At 34.3% G+C, this 21925-nt stretch overlaps 1 protein-coding gene across 3 annotated transcripts in view; it reads right to left on the bottom strand.

Moving 5' to 3' along the window:
• LOC149802935 (rap1 GTPase-GDP dissociation stimulator 1-like) overlaps positions 1-21925 on the bottom strand; it is a 203764-nt gene that overhangs the window by 12182 nt on the left and 169657 nt on the right. For 2 of the 3 annotated variants that reach the window (XM_089952450.1, XM_089952451.1), the window contains exons 13-14: positions 16372-16548; positions 14516-14644 (exon numbers count right to left, since the gene is read on the bottom strand). In XM_089952450.1, coding sequence (XP_089808576.1) covers positions 14516-14644; positions 16372-16548 — 306 coding nt within the window. Of the gene's footprint in view, positions 1-11100; positions 11173-14515; positions 14645-16371; positions 16549-21925 lie in introns of all 3 variants that reach the window. The other variant, XM_089952449.1, reaches the window with a different exon arrangement.

Raw genomic sequence — 21925 nt, 5'->3', positions numbered from 1 at the left:
CCTCCACCATTAATACTGGCCACCATGTATAGTCTATCATGTGCTGAAAAATGGTGTTAAACCCTACAACAACAACAACAACAATAACTGTAATTGGAAACATATGCATTGTATTTTGTTGTGAATAGTCTGCACCAAACTACAAGTAGTATAAAACCAGATCCACTTTCAAAGAATGCATCATTTAATCAGGATTTATCTGTTCACTTCAAAATATAATTTAAAGATGAATACATTTCACCTGCGGGACAAATGGGTGTTTGACCTTGCACAATAAACACCTGGAGGCCTGCAAGTATTACCAAAGGTAATGACATGTAGCCAATGCATGAACAAAAACACTTGCATGCTTTTGGTATTACCAGAAGTACTCACTTATAATTCGAGTCAAACCATAAACAACAAAGATCCTGTTCTGCTGTAGCACAATGTGCCAGCAGATCAGATTCTATGTTGTTTGTTCTACTGATTACTCCTAACAAAATGCAAAGACCCACATCTGCTGTGACAGTCACATTATGTGGCATCAGATATGGGTCTGTGCAGTTTGCAGTTGGACTCATCTTAGAAGCAAGTAAATATGGAAGGTGAACACAGTGAAATCAGAGTAAACAATTTGTCAGAATCAAAATAAATACTTGATTTTAATGTTCAATATTTGAAATTACAACAATGAAAAAAGGCATTTGTCCATTAAAAAAACATGCCTCTTTTCAAGTAGTTATTTCTTAATTAGAATGAACTTTACATACCATGATCTGTCAGGACATTATGCAGTGTGGGACAATACTGTTCAAAGTTGATGCACACTATACATTTTGATACTACTATTGTCTGTACCATTTTGTTACATACCCATTTTACATGGTTGAACTGGTATTCAATATGGATGTTCAATCCATGCTTGTACACTGCACACCCAATGAGAACCATTTGTGATTTAATGATGTCTGCTCATTTATTAGAAACACAGAATCAAAACTTTTACCAGTCCACGTTTGGTTTAAGTCCAACTGCACTGTAAAACTTATCATATTTGAAAGGAGCATGAGAGGGGATACATTATACAGTAAAACCTGTCTTGAGAGACCACTGCTATGAGAGACCGCCTGTCTTGAGAGACCAGGTTCACCATGTACAGATTTAGAGATTATATAGTGTTATAACCTGTTATGAGAGACCACCTGTCATGAGAGACCATTATGTTTTGGCAGAAGGGGTGGTCTTTCAAGACAGGTTCCACTGTAAATACAAAACCTATGTTTTGTTTTCAGTCAGGGAAAGAACTTATCTGATATATACTGCACATAAATATGTCTTCAAAGTTGATGTTGTTGTTGTTGTTGTTTAACGCCATTTTTCAGCACACGATAGGCTATTCATGGCGGCCAGTATTAATGGTGGAGGAAGAACCTGGGAAATCCCCAGAAAGAACCACCGACCCTCGAGAAGCTACTGGCAAGCTTTCTCACATACCCACATTGGCCGAATCCGAGACTCGAACCCATGCAGACAGAGGTGAGATGGCAGTGATCTGTAACAGAGAGCGCTTTAGACCACTTGGCCACCTTCAAAGTTGAAGAACATTGTATTACTAGTATTGTCTATATCATTTTATTACATACCCATGGTTGATTTGGCATTAATATGGGTGTTTAATTCATCCTTGCACGTTACACACCCTAGACTAGAACTATCTATATGCTTTTACTGATGTCTGCTTGTTAATTAGAAGCTTGCAATCAAAACCTGTCTGATATATATGCATAAGAACATGTCTTGGTATGTATCTATATGCCATATGAAACTCATTCTTTCTTGCAGACTTAGAACAACACACTACATAGTTTTGTGTCTGTACAGTGTATAAAACATGATGATTGTTATTTATAATGGTAGTCCAATTAACAAAGCATTTGAAAATGCAGATTTTGTCCAACTTTCAAAATGAATTGTGAACAGTAATTCTGAAAGAAGCTTTGATGAACATGTGTTCAAAGTTTTGAAAGTCATCTATTTTGTTGGTAATACATGAACAGTCATTTTTATTTCCAGAGAAAGGAGTAGGATGAATTAAATCTAAAGTGTAAATGGAGTTTAAAATGCATTTAAAAGAATAAAACTGCTAAGTCTGCTAACAAATGTGTGAAGTGTTGAATTTTGAATTGAAGTGAACTTTAAAGTTGAATGCATTGAGCATTAAATTTTATTGCATATAAGCCATAAAAGTCTTTAAGGGTCACTTTGACCTTTTTTGTTTGTCTCCCCTCCATGTCAGTGTAAACTTCAAAGGGGAAGCATTCGGTGAAATTGACCGGGGTATCTTAACACGTTCCTTAGAAAGTAAACATTTGAGCTACCAACCCTAACCACTTGGCAGGAACCTATGTCCACTTATAATTTTTTCAAAGGGAAATTGTCATGCACTGTCATACACAGACTCTGAGCTGTCTAAATCTGAAGAAAGGAATTATTTCTTTGGGAAAAGTTAGGGACTGCTGCCTATGATTGGGCAGAATAAATTAGGGCGTACACTTTAGAGCAATCAGATTTTAAAGTTACCACCTTAGTCAAAATTCTTTAGCCTGAAAATCTCCTGGAAGAGAAAAGAGTCTTGACTTCATGGAAAGCATAAAGAGATTACTGCTTTCCTCGTTAAACAAGAAAGGGACCAGGCGGCCATCTTGTAAAATGAAAGACATGTTTTAGTGCTAGGACGCACAAGTTCTGAAAGAGAACAGAAATAAGGTAAACAATTTTAGTTTCACGTAATATTCTATTATTTGATTGTTTGTTTTATGCAAATGTGTTTGCTATGACTAGGTTTCCATATTATGTATCATGTATTCAATTTCATGGAAATGTGTTGATGCTAGATTTGTTATGCAATTTACCTTTTAATTTTACAGTTATTAGTTCATTGGTAGAAATGATTGCATGTGATCTAAATGTTCATATGTGTAGGATTTCATAGGGTTATATGAAGTAACTTCCTTTGTTTGTTAGGACGATACAGATTATCGTGAGTTAATGATACTTACCTAATTATATATGATTTTGTAATGTTTGAATAATCTTGTAGGTTAAGGATTGCTGTGAGTTACAATTTGTGAATTTCATTCAAAGGTAATCAAACATGTAGTAGCATGTAAAAGAATATGGTAGTATTCAATAGACGCTCATGTGCTAATTTAAGACCTTCCGCTGGAAGCGAGGTCAATGTCCTACCAAACTAAGTCAGAATTTACAGTGTGTGGATAGCCCATGCTCTGAATAATGTGGGGAAATTTTATATACATCTTAGAGAGTGGGATATACAGGAATTATGGGGTCATTTTGTTCTTTAAGGAACAGCTTTCTGGGCGAGAGACAAGACAGTCTGGAGACAGAAGTCCGAGGAAAAGAAGGACGAGGTCAGAAAAAAAGTACCAGGAAGTCCATGAAGGGACATATTATAGAGCTTAGGAAGTATGAACTAGGAGACGTTGATATACAGTCAAAGGGAAGGAAGGCGATGTACATCAATCGTGGACATTGCGCTCTTTTCACCTCTTGTTATGATGATGGAATAAATCCAAATTGGACACACCTGATAAATTCTATTGATATAATCTAACTTGAATTGGAATTGCCATTATTAATTTGTTCTGATTAAATTTGTTTGGGTTTTTATTGTCAAAAGGGGGCTCGCATTGCTTCATTTCTCCCAGTACTCTCGCTCAGTTCTGTTGAAATTCTATTCTTCTTTCACTCCCGCCAGGCTATAATATCGAGGAAGGTCATCCTCTAGATAATGCCAGCAAAATCCAATTAACTACCCCTCTTACTAAGAGGGTGATGTTACAAAATTCATGTTCATGCAATGAATTTCATGATATATGGATGCATGATTTAATGAAAATTCTGTTTAAAAACTCACATGTCTTCAGAAAAATAATCATTAACAAAATACTGGAGGAATTTTTCAAATTGAATTTGTTCTCGCATGCCACTGCACAGCTGTAATCATAAAACATACAAATACTTTATTACATTGCATATCACATCCGCTCTGCATAGAAATTAAAGTGAATCCAAATGTGCTATTAGGGACCATCCATTTAGCATGTACACAAAAATCTGGCAAATCTTGGCCCTCCCCCCCCTGTAAACATGCATACTTTCTTACACACACACCCTGAATTCTATAGAATGGCCTATATTTAATCCATGCAAAAATGATCAAGGAATAATAATATTAACATGTTTAATAAAACAGATAGTACACCGATGTTGAATGTCTGGCTGCATCAAAAAAATAAGCTGCATAACTTTAAAAAGTTTGTCTAGTGTCCGCTAAAATTCAAACGCTGACTGAACCCAGTCAAACTGGTTACATATTAGCCAAATTATTATTGAGGTTCACCCCCCTCCATGTGTATATACTAAATGGACGGCCCCTTATGTGAGTGTTATAATATATGTACTCGCTTATTAGATGAATCCAACTGCAAACTGCACAGACTAGATCCGCCTGCACATTGAGTCTGTGCAGTTTGTTAGGAAACTGCATAAACAACAGAGACCCTGATCTGCAGGTGCATTATGCTATGGCAGATCAGGATCTCTGTTGTCTGCAGTTTGACTTGACTTATAAGAAAGTATATATGGTACAGCAAGCAAAAGTGCATATGTTTAACTAAAGCAAATGGCAAAGCGTGCATTGCAGAGGCTCCTACCAGCAAAGCCTGGAAACAATAAAAGGACTGTGTAAGTCTACAAAACAGAATATGCTGCACATGTTCTCGAGCTATGCCAGTCACAAGCAGCATCCCATGTGATGGTATCATTCTAACCATCATGGGCCATAACAATCCAAAATAGAGTTGATGTCAATAACCCATGAAAGGTGTATCTGAATTTATTAGACAATGTGCACACCAAAGACAATGTGCACACCAAACTGCATCAGAATATGTTCAATGGTTCCTGAGCTATGCAGGTTACAAGGATCTGTTGTAATGGAGATCTAAAAATGATTGAAAAAGGGCAATAACTCCATTGAAATTGATTTGGAAAGAATAAATTTTTTAATGATATGTCTACATGTAACAGGCATTTCATCTACAAGTCACAATTATATCTAAGGATTGAAGAGCTGTAGTGGTTAAAAGAAACGTAAATGGATGGACAGACACAGAGATGAATGGACAGGCTCCTGTATCTAGATGCAAGGTATTAAAACTGTCACAAAATAAAGACATACTGTCCACTCGTTTATACCATTGCATACAACATAAATCACAAACAATACCTGCATTCTCTGATCTATTTAACATCCTTGCCAGATGCTGTTTTTATGCATGAGATCAAAATGCAGTGCATGTTGCATGTGTACACTGAAACACTTCCAAACCCTGCCAGAACACTTCAAAACCCTGCCAGAATAATTCAAACTCTGTTACTCACTACAGTGACGGATGAGTTCTACACAAAATGTACAGTATGGATGAAAATTGCTCAGTCCAGAGTCTGAAATACATGTTACAGTAACTTTAACTCATTGATACTTTCATTTTCAGGTGATTTTAATGATTATCGGTATTTAATTAAATACACATCAAAATTCTGTTTAATATATTTGGTAGAAATCAATTTAATAACAAATCAATTCTTTTCAAAAATTCTAAGTGTCCAGAAAAACCAGAAAATTATAGCTAGTGTGTAACCAAAATATAACTTCTGGAATATAAACTGAATGAAAATCCACAAGCTGATCATGCAGAACCCTGCAATAACAAACCTTGCTATTATGAATTCCTTGATATAATGAACACTCACACTAAAGAGTGTTTATACATAAAGAAAACTACATAAACAGATCCCAAATTGATTGATCATTACAGTATGTAGCTACTGTACACGTGGTAAATTAATATTCCAGTCAGCAATAATTCTATTGAAGATAAACTCTTTCTCCAAGGGACATAAATCTGACTGACACTGAAATTCATATATAGCAAGATGGCAATAACAGTTGACTCCCAAAAGAAAAGGAACATATTGCGTACTCATTAGCATATTTGAGTTTTTTTATTTTGAAAATGGAATGAAAAATGTTGAGATAAAGGGTTGAATTTGTATCTGTTTTATAGTAAAATTTATTCTATTAACCCACTTTGAATGGGCAATTTTTTTATTTGCCCTACTTTGTTGTGCAAGGTTATGTATGGCCTTGTGATGATGAAATGTTCATACCTTGCTTATGATCCAGTTAGTTAGCAGTCCACTGAAATATCCGTAATGTAATAGATGACACCCTTGGTGAAAGGGTCAATACAGATGCCACACTTGGTCAAATGGTCAAAACATTTAAAAGTTTATTTGAAGGGGGAGGGGGATTTCAATTATAATGGATGAATTAATACAACTAAATACACCCGACATGGAATTGAAATACACACATTTACCTTCTTTATTTAGTGAAAGTTATGCTAATTGACATTCAAAAATCCACATGTAAAGGAATATATATATCATACAGATCCAGAAGAAATATTTGGCTTTAGAAGATTTACTCATCTCCCTTACCAACATTGTAAAATTAACACAAGTTGCAATTTCACATCCTGTCACCTTGACCTTTAATCTCCTGTTATCACACATACTCAACAGGGAGCTGCCTTTTCTCAAATATAATGCAACTGTTGATCAAATCTGTGTGTCAGGAATGTAGACTCATCAAGTAGAATCCAAAATGGCAATGTCACCTTTGACCTTTGACCTATGGGCTCATGAATCAAACAGATTAAGTCTGATGAAAGTCAGTCCTGCAAACTTGACTTAGCAGAAATAAAACAAAGGAAGAAAAAGATTACAATGTTGATTCCAATGGTCTTGACTACCTATAAAGTTTGATGAAAATTTGACCAAAGAAACTTGACACATGGTTTAGTGCAAAATAAAGTGTCTGCCCCTATCCATGGGTAAGTCACATACAAGGTTTGATAAAATTGAGATAAGATGACATCAAACTAAATTATACTTCAAAAAACACCTGGTCAATGGATTGATTAACTCGCAAAACATTATCTCCCTGCAACTTCGGTCACAGAGGTGGAACAAAGATTCATGGGACTGGCTAAGCTCACTATTATGTAATGAAAAAAATGTGGTCAAATTTTATGTGATAGCATTTATGACTCTAATGGATGATACATAATGGTTTGAATATCATTTATTGTTGGGTATACAAATGCTGTGCACTCAACTTGATGGATATATGACATATCTTCAATAAAGTAGAAATTTGTAGACTACAGTCCTGATTGGTATATTCATTGTTGACTACAGTCCTGATTTGTACATTCATCATAGAATACAGTCCTGATTGGTACATTCATCATAGACCACAGTCCTGATTGGTACGTTCATTGTAGACTATAGTCCTGATTGGTACATTCATTGTAAACTACAGGCCTGGTTGGTAACATTCATTGTAAACTACAGTCCTGATTGGTACATTCGCTGTAAAATACAGTCCTGATTGGTACATTCATTGTAAACTACAGTCCTGATTGGTACATTCATTGTTGACTACAGTCCTGATTGGTACATTCATGGTAGACTACTGTCCTGATTGGTACATTCATTGTAAACTACAGCCCTGATTGGTACATTAGATTCAAAGATGTGTTTGAATTTTTCTCCTACATAAGGTTGTCTTGAAGTCTGCAAATGACAATAAGCAAAGATGGCAATGTGTGCATAGATAGATCAAGTACACAAAATCCATTTTCAGCACTACCACTTGATTTGGCTGTTCATATATTACCAACATTATCTAGATATTAGATATTGGCAGTAAATCATTTAGTGATTTACCTTACAACCATCATTGTCCTCTTGCTTTCACTGTGAGATGAAATTTCTGAATATGTTGAGCACATATATATAATGTCCAGTACAGCGTAGAAGGAGTTTGCATGATATTTACATGCATACAACTATGAAGGTATACCATAAAGCATCCTGTTATCATCTAAAGAAGCTTATTCACTGCAGATAAATTAATAAAGTCTTTAAAAAATACAACCTCCAGCGCTTCTTTAAAGAGGTCACCATAATAAATGGTGACCTTCCTCAGAAATGCACAGCAAGTATTAAAACTTCTTCCACAGTAAACTTTTTAAAGGGACATCTTCATATAAAGGACAATTAATAATCAAGGACTAAGTCCCTGTTTTCAACCTATATAAATAACATCTGCTGATAATGGGCAGCTGTTAGTGTAATACATTTAACCATTTTGTCTGCCTCTAGAATAAATCATCTCTGAAATGAAAAGATCTAAAGAAAAAGAACAAAATAAATGAAGAAAAAACTACATTTCTAGACAGAATCTAGTATCAAATAAAAGAGCAAACAAGTTTGGATGAAAGCAAGAGGAACGATATTGCTGCACTGCTTAGCAAGAAAAAGTTAACTAAACATTATGAAGAGTTTGGTTATTTTACTCCATGTGTGTGTGTGTGTGTTAGTGTGTGTTATTTTAAATCCATAGTTTTTTGTCATAATATTTATGCTGCTGGTTAGCATTCCCACTTTGTTTAAAACTTCTGGGGAATCTGTCACCAATCAAAGCCTTTGAATGATGGATGGATGGATGGATGAATATAGAGATATATGACACTGACATATATAAATACAGATGCTGACAGACATTGATAGATATAGATGACACTGACATATATGGCAAGATATAGATGACACTGACATACACATATACAGATGACATTGACAGATATAGATATATATAGATGACACGGACAGATAGATATAGATGAAATTGACAGATATAGATAGATATAGATGACACTGACATATATAGATATAGATGACATTGACATATATAGATAGATATAGATGACACTGACAGATATAGATAGATATAGATGACACTGACATATATAAAGATGACATTGACATATATAGATATAGATGGCACTGACAGATACAGATATAGATGACACTGACAGACATAGATAGATATAGATGACACTGACAGATGTAGAAATAGATGACACTGACAGATGTAGATATATATAGATGACACTAACAGATGTAGATATAGATGACACTGATAGATAAAGATAGATATAGATGACACTGTCAGATATAGATATATATATATATAGATGACACTGACATATATAGATAGATGACATTGACATATACAGATAGATATAGATGACATCGACAGATATAGATAACACTGACAGATATAGATATAGATGACACTGACAGATATAGCTAGATACAGATGGCACTGACAGATATAGATAAATATAGATGACACTGATAGATAAAGATAGATATAGATGACACTGTCAGATACAGATATATATAGATGACACTGACATATATAGATAGATAACATTGACATAAATAGATAGATACAGATGACATTGACAGATATAGATGACACTGACAGATATAGATTAATATAGATGACACTGACAGATATAGCTAGATACAGATGGCACTGACCGATATAGATAGATATAGATGACACTGTCAGATATAGATAGATGGATACAGATGACACTGACATATATAGATGGATATAGATGACATTGACAAATATAGATGAATATAGATGACACTGACATATATATATATATATATATATATATATATATATATATATATATATATATATATATATATATATATATATATATATATTTTTAACGTAGCTTTGACAATTTTTCAGTCATATCACTACGATGTCTGCAGTGTGACAGTTTATAGTGATGTCTAGCACTGGGGCATCACGCCACAGACATGTAGCATGATGTCCCACCCGGTCACATTATCCTGACACAAGGCTGACCAGTCATAACACTAATCTCTCAATGCTGAGCACCAAGTGAGGCAGCTGTTTGTGCCATTTTTGTAAGTCTTTGGTATGACTCGGCAGGGCATCAAACCCACAACCTCCCGCATCCAAGGCAGACGCTCTAACCACTAGGCCTCCAGAGTGGTATATATATACACACACACACACACACACACATACATATATACATATCGGTCAACTTTAAAATGCCCAAATCAGACATAACATTTTTTTACTATAGAACTCATATTCATATATAATTATTTTAACTCTTGTGGGTATTGACCTCATTGCAACTTAGGGCTTTTGTAGAATTTAGCATATACCAGAAAAGTTATCGGTCTCAAGAAAGTTTGGTGGAAGACCACTTGAAATGGTCAAATCATTTTCAAAAAGACAGAAAAGAAAAGGTGATATAAACCATGTTGAAATATACAGTGTATATATGGCTTATGTTGATTTTAGAGCTTTGTACTTAATGCACAGTAAATAGCAAGTTTGGTTGTACCAGTTAACCTTTCTATGCCTACAGGTTAAACGGTTCTATTCCAAAATATATGTCCTCCACATGACATGTAGTCTATCTTAGCAGCATCCAAGTCCATGTGTATCTTAATTAAAGAAAACTGACATCTGCATTTCTGGTCACATATGAGAAAAAGAATGTCAGATTTTAAGTATGTACTGGTAATTCCAAAGCTAAGTATGTACTGGTAATTCCAAAGCTAAGTATGTATTGGTAATTCCAAAGCTAAGTATGTACTGGTAATTCCAAAGCTATGTATATACTGGTAATTCCAAAGCTATATAACAACTTAAAAATGCGAATAAAACATAAAATCTGTACATATACTGGAATTAACTTACAGAGGTGTGTGTGTGTGTGTGTGTGTGTGTGAAATTGACTGAAACTGCCCCTCTGACAGTACAAAGGTTCAACAGTAATTCAAAATTGTTCCTGAGACACATATATCATCAAACACATTGTCACAAATGGCTGGCAAATTAGATGTACATCTACCAACATGCAACTGAAACTGAAACTCTTGAAAATACACATTTCCACAAACAGAAAACAACCTTTAACAACTACAAGGTGAAAAATAACAATACAGAATGAATTATTCAAAAGGCAAACACTGTGTCACTTGAAGCTGATAAACAAAAGGACACTGCTTGACGACAAATGTACCAACATCATGCAAGTCGGTGCAACCTACTTTCCATATCTGAAAGAAGTCCTGCACATGCCAGAAGGCTGCAAGAGATCATCTGTGATTGTGGTGGTGATGCTGTAAAACATTTACATTGGAGTCAGTACAAATCTAAAACTATGGGTGTGTCTGTCTGTCTGTCAACATCTGTGTATAAAAGCAAGAGAGAGAATGAGCAAAAGGGAATATGAGTGAAGATAATACAAAACACATGACTTAACTGAATGTAGTTCTCAAATGCAAAGAGCACACTTTGCATTTTTTGCTATTTAGCTAAAAACAGTGAACAGCAATAATTATTATAATTTAAAAAAATCTTCTATGTCGATATTTATCTATCCCTATTTCTTTTCTAAATGAAAAACTTTGTCACCTATCATGTTAAGAAAAAAGATGAAAGCAATGAGCTATGCAATGCACATGCAGAATATTCAAAACATATGCACAAAAAAATTATTACATTTTGTGAACGTTTTAAAAAGTGCAATAAGCATGCAACTGAGTCATTTACTTGATGCAAGAATTAGAGACATGTGAAATCTATTAGACTTATTTTCTGGATGGTTCCAGGAAATCAAGTATGTCAAATGACCAGCAAATGACTTGAAAAATTTCTTATTGCCAAGAAAAATGTAATCTGAGTAGTTTATATAATATTGAGTTACTTTTTGTTTTATTTATAACTAATACAAACTAAAAACATATATTCTCATTCAGTAGAAATTTATAGAAATGTTTCTTACAAAGTACTTACAAATTTTGTAAATCTAATTTAACAGATTTTGGATGCTAACATTTACCTTTAAAATATTAATATTTCTTTATGCAAATGAATGCAGTCATTGTAAGGTGCAATTTATACAATACCAGTAGTCATGAATTCTACTATGAGACAGACACTTAAATAATGAATCAAGCAGCTTCAAAGAACTGATGCCCTCAGTTTTCATTGGCCCCATTGATATCATCTTGCTTATAAAATATGGGATATAACTCTGCTAAATGAAGCAGAACACTGAGAACTGATTCAGTTCTGTTTGGTACTTTACAGTGCACCAACACAAGTTTTTAGTTGCAATGCAACTGGAGTAATGTTCCCTGCCGAAGGACACATCAAGGTCACAAGTCTGGCAGTATAACCTCTAAACCAATGTGACTCTGCCAAAAATCAAATTCAGCAAACTGAATTAATGGAAATCTAGCTGCATGCCAAATTTGGTTTAGATCTAATAATAACCTGGTTTAAATCTAATAATAACCTGCATGTAATCAGTTATTACGTCAGCTCTACTTGAATTGGTCGTCTATAACCACCATAAATATTATCATGCACCAAATAAAATCAGACCAAATTGATCCTAGCAATTTAATCAATAAAGATATCTGTGCACCTTTTATCTTTACATTCAAACTTTTAATCATTGTAAAATTTAAATTTTTAAATTTTAATTGGCACTATATAGCCAATATTGTGATGACATATTGTAAAAGACACATCTGTCTACTCACCCGGTGTCCATCCCCTGAAGCCAGATTTTATTGGATAAAAGTCAGAGGCTTTTGAGTAACCTTGGTGTAACAGCCAGCAATACATAGTTTAAGCATAAATAATTACCTGGATTAACCATAGGCGAGGCCTCACTAATTCCTATATTCATTCACATGTACAACATACAGACAACCTGTTCCGAATATACAAGTACAGTCATTAATACAGTTTACCACTAAATAAACATATTTATTCCTACTTCAATCAGCACTGGTCAGCAAGAGCCTTGAGCAGGCTAGGATGTAAACAGACCAAGCAGTGATGAATCATTGTGATCATAAACACAAATTCTTAACTTGTGTTGGTAACACCTATTACGGATTATGGATCACAGCAAATTTCTTTTGGTCTTAAGGGTGTAATAGTAACAGAGATGCATCCATTTATCAGGTGTCATGAATGAAACAGAAACAGCACCCAAGAAATGAACTTTGAACACAAATCTAAAGATAGTCACTGAACACAAAATATTAGTCACAGAGATCTTTTTTGGATACAAGGAACAGAACCTGTCATGATGTATCCACTCATTAAGTTTCGTGATTCTTGATACAATAATATGCATCTAACATGCCAAAAATTCATGTGAACACAAGCTAAATGCACAAATTTAACCAAAGCCAGCAAAAGATAAAATATAGGTCACAGTGAGCCTCTTTTGATAAATAGGATAGCAGTAACAGAAATGCATATAATCTATTTCATGATACTAGCATGAACAGTGTCTGAAAAATAAATATCAAACACAAAATTAAAAGCAAGTCAGTGAAGCATAACTACGGTTGATATTGACCAACTACTGATGGGTGTGGTACTAATAGGGATGCATAAAATGGCATGGTTTGATGATTCTGTCATAAACAATACTTGAGAATGAAACTGAGGCAGTGAGGCATGAAATATGGGCATTTTTGTGATGAGGGAGGTGTAGAACTCATCAGGAGACAGCACCTCACCAAATTTCATTAACCTTGGTACAACAGTATATATACAGGGTGCTCAAAACAAACCTGTTTGGAAAAAATTAAACCTGTGCCAGTAAAATATTATATTTAGGTTGCAGTGACATTCTTTTGTGGTAAGAGTGTGGTACTAATGTAGATGCATACAATCATCCAGTTTAATGATTCTAGCAAAAGCAAATTTTGTGAAATAAAATATAATCTGACCAAAGTCAGTTAATAGTGAATATAGGGACAATGACCTACTTTTATAATGAGGATGTAGTACTCATCAAGATGCATTCCTTTGCAATGATTCATGCAGAACAGTAATCACACAAATGCACACACACACACACACACACACACACACACACACACACACAGAGTCCTAAAAACCTATTTTGTCATGAGTTCAATAAACACACATAAACCAGTAAAAACAGTGACATGTAGGTCACAGTGGCATTATTTTCTTTATACATAAAAGTGACCATTTGTGATGAGGGTGTGTATATATACCGATCTTAAAAAACGAACTGTGTAACAATGAAGGGCCTTACAGTGAGGGAGTGAAGTAATAGCTGTCAATTAAAATGCTTAATTCTACAAATTTGTAGGAAAATAAACTTCTTCCAAAACAGATCAAATACCATATACACTTGCTTGTAAGATGAGTCCAACTACAAACTGCATAGACCCAGATCTGCCAGCACATGATGTGATGGCAGATCTGGGTATGTGCAGTTGGTTAGGAGTAATCTGTAAAACAAACAACATAGAGCCTGATTAACAGGCACATTATGCTATGGCAGATCAGGATCATTGTTGTTAGCAGTTTGACTTGACTTATAAGTGAGTATATATGGTACTCTGGTTCATTAGTAAAAATGGCCGATTCCAACTTCCTAAGTGATTTGTCATGGATTACCTGCAGTGCAGATGGCCTTGGTAAGGGTAAGAACATTACAGAGAATTTCTGGGAGTGTCTTCTCATCCTTAAGTATCGTCACAATGATGTTTGTCAGGTCAGCTTCCTTCATTGCCACTGCAGCATCAGCTGGTGATGAAAGCAGAAAAAGTTTTGAGATCAACATTAGAATAATGCATTTGGATACAATGTATCACATGGTGGATATTTTTGAAGGTTATAAAATTTGGCAGTTTTTATATATAAAAAAAATGATTTTAATTTTGGATACTTATTTTTTAATGACAGTAAATCTAGAGAATTGATCATATTTATGTGACAAATTTTGCTGGAATTTATTCCAATGATCTCAATCTGAGCCTGCTAAAATGCAAAATGTTCCTGCTATACAGTAATTATCACCAAACTAGAAATACACATCTCACATAGGTGCTCATTTCATATAAAATTATGAAACAACTTGAATAATCTTCATCTAAGTGAGTACTGCCAAGCAAAAATCAAACTTTTCACCAGGTTTCATAACTGTATAGCAAATTACCACATATACAAGCTTCCATCAATCAAAAGAAAATATATTCTGAATGAAATCAGACAACAAAGCAGTGAAATTATTGCAAAATAGTTGGATGACTGTTATAATGTCTTTATCATGAAACAAAATGTGATATTATGCTATGCTAATAAATACAAAAATATGACATGTCATAATGAAACATCTTGATGACAACAAGACATTAGCATTGGGAATAGTGTGATTAGCATTGGGAATAGTGTGATTAGCATTTGGGAACAGTAGTGTGATTAGCATTGGGAATGAATAGTGTGATCCCTTCATCTGTCTGTAACTCTGTGTGACACTGAAACTGATGCTAATTCTATTTTCATTTTTGTCAGAATTTGTGCAGACACAATTAAAATGTACAGACATAATTAAATGTGCCAATATAATTAAAAGTAAAGACATAATTAAAATGTGCATGCAAATAGCTAATTCTGTGTCATTTCTCCAGCTGTTCATTCATGTTTTTTGTTGAAGCAAGTTATGGAAATGCATTAATTGTACAATCCTGTGGCCTGGATGCAACACTGGGCCTGAGATCACTGACCAAGCTGACACTGACCTAAATGCCGATGCTAGGGTAGTTGGCCAAGAAATCTGGGTTACGCTTTCTAACATTTAATGGTTTTTCTAGTTTGTGCTAAAGGCAGCCATATTGGATGGGGATAGGCTGAAAGGCCTAATGTCGGAATGTTTTCATATGTGGTCAGCTTCTGTAAGTCACTTCCTGAGAAATCATTTAAATTGTTTTTCTATTTTAAGCCACTTTTGAATATTAAAATTTCATTTGTCAGTTTTGAAAAGATTTGTACTGTACCTGTGTTTGTTGGTGATGTCATCATTTCAGGGCTCTACACTGTATTGATATGCATGACCTTAAATAAAGCACATTTATAACACAGTGTAATTTCTTTCACATATCGTATGTGAAAACTTGTTGCTGGCAAATCTTAATACACTTCCTTTTGTATCAGATTATTTGAGAATAATGATCATACAAAATATGCTTAGTATTTCAGATGTTTTCCACAAAACACAAGAAAGAGTTTGCACCAACTGACAAATTCTTCCCCAGTTTGCCAACAACTGAACTTAACAGATCATAAAAGGAACAGTGGCATGAAAATCTTTCTGACACCATCATCAAACAACATACACTAAGAAACTCTTAAAATCAGCTGGCGTATTTATATGCATACAAAAGTAAACAATATATTTCTCTCAAGTAACAACACAAAACAAGCATAAAGATAGATATAACAAAATGGGCAAAACAGTTAAGAAAAAAGCCTACCCAACACTGTTGAGCTTATCAAGGTCAAGGCCATTAGAGCTTCATTTTGCATAACCACATGCTCTGATGTTGCCATGGGAACCAGATGCTGAATGCCCTCTAGGCGGACAATATTTCTCATCACATCTTCAGATCTGCTATTTTTTATCAGCCAGGCTAGCAGACGACTTGCTTCCCCTGAAAAGTATGGAAAAATCTTTTTATATATGTGACAATTATTTTTCTGAGTTTGTGTCTGAGGTTGATAATTTCAAGGAACCAAGAAGACAAAATGATGTACCAGTAACAATTTACAACTATATAGTGCCAAATATTACTTTACCAGTATCATTTTACAACTACAGTGCCCAATCATTATCTTACCAGTAACATTTTACAACTACAGTGCCCAATCATTATCTTCCACACATTTTCATAACCTGAACTATCAGCCCATCAAGACAACACTGTAAAGGGGGAGGGAGGGCATTGCTGAAGTGTAATACAGTGTCTACATGAGAAGCAAGATTAACTGCCCTGACCTTCCATAACAATTTAAAGCGCTGAATGGGTTATTTGTTATTAAGCAGGGTGAACATTATTTATGTTTAAGAATCGATGTCTGAAGCATTTTCTATGATGTCCAAGGAGAAACAGAATTTAATTACAAGACTAAAAGCATTTACTAAATGGAGAAGGGATATATTAACTTATAAACTCGACCAATTAAAATGGGATTTAAAAAATCCAAATATTTCGTGTATCTAAAGGTAAATGTCACACAAATTTTGTAATTTACTTAACACATTAACCCCTGGAGGTTTTTGTAATTTTTGCATGAAATTGGAGAAGGAAACACATTTTGAAAGCTACTTCTAAATGCATATGTAAACACCAAATCCCAGGTGATCTTTCAAAAACATACTGCCAAGTTGTGTTAGAAACATCGTTTTTCATTGGCTATTTGGCTCACGCATGAGCAGAAGGGTAAAAGTTGGAGCTATTTTTTTTGATAATTTTTTTTGTTGCTAAACGGACCTATTATTTTTGTATCGAGATCACTCTTTATTCCAAATGCCCATCTTATCCTATTTTTTGTAAAGGTTCATCTGTCTGTTTGCAGTTCATACCGGTTTGCCTTAGATCTGAGACCAAAAAGTCTAAAATCTGGACACAAAATCAGATCCGACCACGGGCCGATTTTGGACAGAAAAAATAGTTTTCCAAAAAATTGAGGTTTTTCCCTCTGTATTTTGTAGTGCAACTAGAAATTCCAGATTATCTGGTATCATTGTAGAGCTACATCTGTCTACCTTTCTATAATACCACCCACTTTAGTGTATCATGCATAACCATGATGCTACAGAGCTTGGCAGTAGGCAACCCTCCTGCGATGTTAACTCGTTGCTAGGGGTTAATGTGTTAATCCAGAATATTTCTTTCACTGATTCACAACGTTTATCAGATAAAACAGTAAATATGCATCCATACAAAGGACCAAACATCTTAATGAGTCAAAACACTGCATAGATAGGATATATTCAAATGAATTTCAACATTAAATTATACAGTATAGGAACTGAAGTTTTTTGCATACCCATTTGACTAATTTAGCCTTACCTTGTAGCAAATGTTGTGACTTTTCTCCAGAGAAGAAATTATATTTGAAAATGGAACTTCTTACTGTAATGGACACATATTTCGCTTGAATCATGTTTATCAATCAAAATTAAGTGACAGATAATAAATATATTTAATACAAAGTTTTTAAAAATCTAATTTTTCTGACTTTTTTCTACACGATATTCATGTAAAACAATGCCTGATGATTTTAAAGTGGCAACATACTGATTGCCGTTTATATATGGTGTACATCATCAATTTCATTTTTCAAATTTAGGGCACCATTCAATTATCTTTTATTTTTCTCAATACAAAATTTATGCAATCTTATTTAATGTGTTCAAAAATGTGGGTCCAAAATAAATTACTGGCCATGACTGAATACTTTGAGAAAAAAAAAAAGGTTTCCAAAAACTTTATATCATCTAGGAGCCTACAGCAAGATGGCACAATTGGGAGTATCATGATTGCAGGATAATTTTTCTAAATAAAATAGAATGACATTTATGAGGAATCCATGTGACCCATTTCAATCAACAACTTTCCAGGAAATTTACAAAAGGGGAGATAAATAATCCTGCAAATGTGGTGATGTGTTGAATATGTTGTCAAAAGAGATAGGGTTAATAAACAATTTATACATTAGAGTGAAAATGTCAACATATACTGGTTTTATCAAAACTGTTAAACTGACTGTGAGATAAACCAACAAGATTTTGAGTGGCTGAAATTTTTCTTCCCCTCAGTGCATCATACAAAGTCAAACAGTTAAATAAACAAATGTTGGATAATTTATGGACAAGGGAGTTTTCAGAATGCAATGTTTCCATATTTACAGCTCTAGTTTGTGCATTAAAGCAGCCACAGACTAAACTTGTATGAACTACTTCTCCTGCCAGTCTACTAACATAGTTTTACAGAATTAAATAGGAGCAGATAGTGTTCAATCACTGAGCTTAACTAAAAAGTTACCTCCCTTTCCAGCCTAATGATAAAGTGCAACAGAATTACACAAGTGCACAGATAAACTTGTAAAAGTTACCTCCCTTTCCAGCCTAATTATAAAGTGCAACATAGTTATGTAGGGTGCACTTAGTTAAACTTGTATAGAAATTAAATTAGCCCAAGCTTTGCTATTTATCAACCACTACATCCTGTATAGAAATTAAATTAGCCCAAGCTTTGATATTTATCAACCACAATATGCTATATACTGTACAACCCTGCCAACAAGACAATCTCAGTAAGGCAGTTTTTTTGTGGGGTTTTTTTTATTATGTTTGACAGTTTTCAGTAAGGTGTAACAAAACTTGCACAATACTCTGACACTAACAGTTTGAATGCAAATCACTAGCATAATGAAATATAAGAAATATTTTACACTGGTGTTTAGTATCGTTTTTTAGAATCCAGTACATATTTGAATCTCACTGTTTAGAATGAAATTATATGCTTCAAATTTTTCAAACCATTGACAGAATTAATAAGCTTGTTGTCATAATTTATGTGACTTATTACCATCAATGAAATGGAGAGCAATTTGCACTCAGGTGAAACTGGAATTTTGATCAAGAACTACATTTGCTCTGATTTTGCAGTCACATGCTCAAAACAAAAAAATGCATGGGAGATATGTTTTTTAGCAGAGAAAGATCATTATTGTCAGTCACCATTTTCACCATTTAAAGTATAGTTTTAAACAACTGTAACATTATACACAAATCCTCCAAAAATGCAACAAGCTGAAAGAAAATAAATTATGGACAGTGAAGAGCAACCTGTGCAACAAACAGGCAGGAAAATTATTGAAAGTGAAGAGCAACCATGTGCAAAATGAGTTCTTTTACTATATGTTCACAGGCATGAAATTAAATATGCCTTTCAAATGAGTACCTACTGCTAAATGTTCACAGGCATGAAATAGATGTACCTTTCAAATGAGTACCTGCTGTTAAATGCTCACAGGCATGAAATTAAATATGCCTTTCAAATGAGTACCTGCTGCCAAATGTTCACAGGCATGAAATTAAATATGCCTTTCAAATGAGTACCTGCTGCTAAATGTTCACAGGCATAAAATAGGCATACTTTTCAAATGAGTACCTGTTGCTAAATGTTCACAGGCATGAAATTAAATATGCCTTTCAAATGAGTACCTACTGCTAAATGTTCAAAGGCATGAAATAGATGTACCTTTCAAATGAGGACCTGCTCTTAAATGTTCACAGGCATAAAATAGGCATACTTTTCAAATGAGTACCTGATGTTAAATGCTCACAGGCATGAAATTAAATATGCCTTTCAAATGAGTACCTGCTACCAAATGTTCACAGGCATGAAATTAAATATGCCTTTCAAATGAGTACCTGCTGCTAAATGTTCACAGGCATAAAATAGGCATACTTTTCAAATGAGTACCTGCTGCTAAATGTTCAAAGGCATGAAATTAATTATGCCTTTCAAATGAGTACCTGCTGCTAAATGTTCACAGGCATAAAATAGGCATAATTTTCTAAATGAGTACCTGTTGCTAAATGTTCACAGGCATGAAATTAAATATGCCTTTCAAATGAGTACCTACTGCTAAATATTCACAGGCATGAAATAGATGTACCTTTCAAATGAGGACCTGCTCTTAAATGTTCACAGGCATAAAATAGGCATACTTTTCAAATGAGTACCTGCTGTTAAATGCTCACAGGCATGAAATTAAATATGCCTTTCAAATGAGTACCTGCTGCCAAATGTTCACAGGCATGAAATTAAATATGCCTTTCAAATGAGTACCTGCTGCTAAATGTTCACAGGCATAAAATAGGCATACTTTTCAAATGAGTACCTGCTGCTAAATGTTCAAAGGCATGAAATTAAATATGCCTTTCAAATGAGTACCTGCTGCTAAATGTTCACAGGCATAAAATAGGCATACTTTTCAAATGAGTACCTGATGCTAAATGTTCACAGGCATGAAATTAAATATGCCTTTCAAATGAGTACCTACTGCTAAATATTCACAGGCATGAAATAGATGTACCTTTCAAATGAGGACCTGCTCTTAAATGTTCACAGGCATAAAATAGGCATACTTTTCAAATGAGTACCTGCTGTTAAATGCTCACAGGCATGAAATTAAATATGCCTTTCAAATGAGTACCTGCTGCCAAATGTTCACAGGCATGAAATTAAATATGCCTTTCAAATGAGTACCTGCTGCTAAATGTTCACAGGCATAAAATAGGCATACTTTTCAAATGAGTACCTGCTGCTAAATGTTCAAAGGCATGAAATTAAATATGCCTTTCAAATGAGTACCTGCTGCTAAATGTTCACAGGCATAAAATAGGCATACTTTTCAAATGAGTACCTGATGCTAAATGTTCACAGGCATGAAATTAAATATGCCTTTCAAATGAGTACCTGATGCTAAATGTTTACAGGCATGAAATAGGCATACTTTTCAAATGAGTACCTGATGCTAAATGTTCACAGGCATGAAATAGGCATACTTTTCAAATGAGTACCTGATGCTAAATGTTCACAGGCATGAAATAGGCATACTTTTCAAATGAGTACCTAATACTAAATGTTCACAGGCATAAAACAGGCATACTTTTCAAATGACTACCTGATGCTAAATGTTCACAGGAATGAAATTAAATATGCCTTTCAAATGAGTACCTGATGCTAAATGTTTACAGGCACGAAATAGGCATACTTTTCAAATGAGTACCTGATGCTAAATGTTCACAGGCATGAAATAGGCATACTTTTCAAATGAGTACTTGATGCTAAATGTTTACAGGCATGAAATAGGCATACTTTTCAAAATAGTACCTGATGCTAAATGTTTACAGGCATGAAATAGATGTGCCTTTCAAATGTGTAGCTGCTGCTAAATGTTCACAGGTCTAAAATAAGCATACTTTTCAAAGGAGTACCTGATGCTAAATGT

The sequence above is a fragment of the Sinohyriopsis cumingii genome, chromosome 3, assembly GCF_028554795.1.
Source record: "Sinohyriopsis cumingii isolate HCF-2022 chromosome 3, ASM2855479v2, whole genome shotgun sequence".
In the NCBI taxonomy this organism is placed as follows: domain Eukaryota; kingdom Metazoa; phylum Mollusca; class Bivalvia; order Unionida; family Unionidae; genus Sinohyriopsis; species Sinohyriopsis cumingii.
This window is presented reverse-complemented; position numbering and strand designations above follow the sequence as displayed.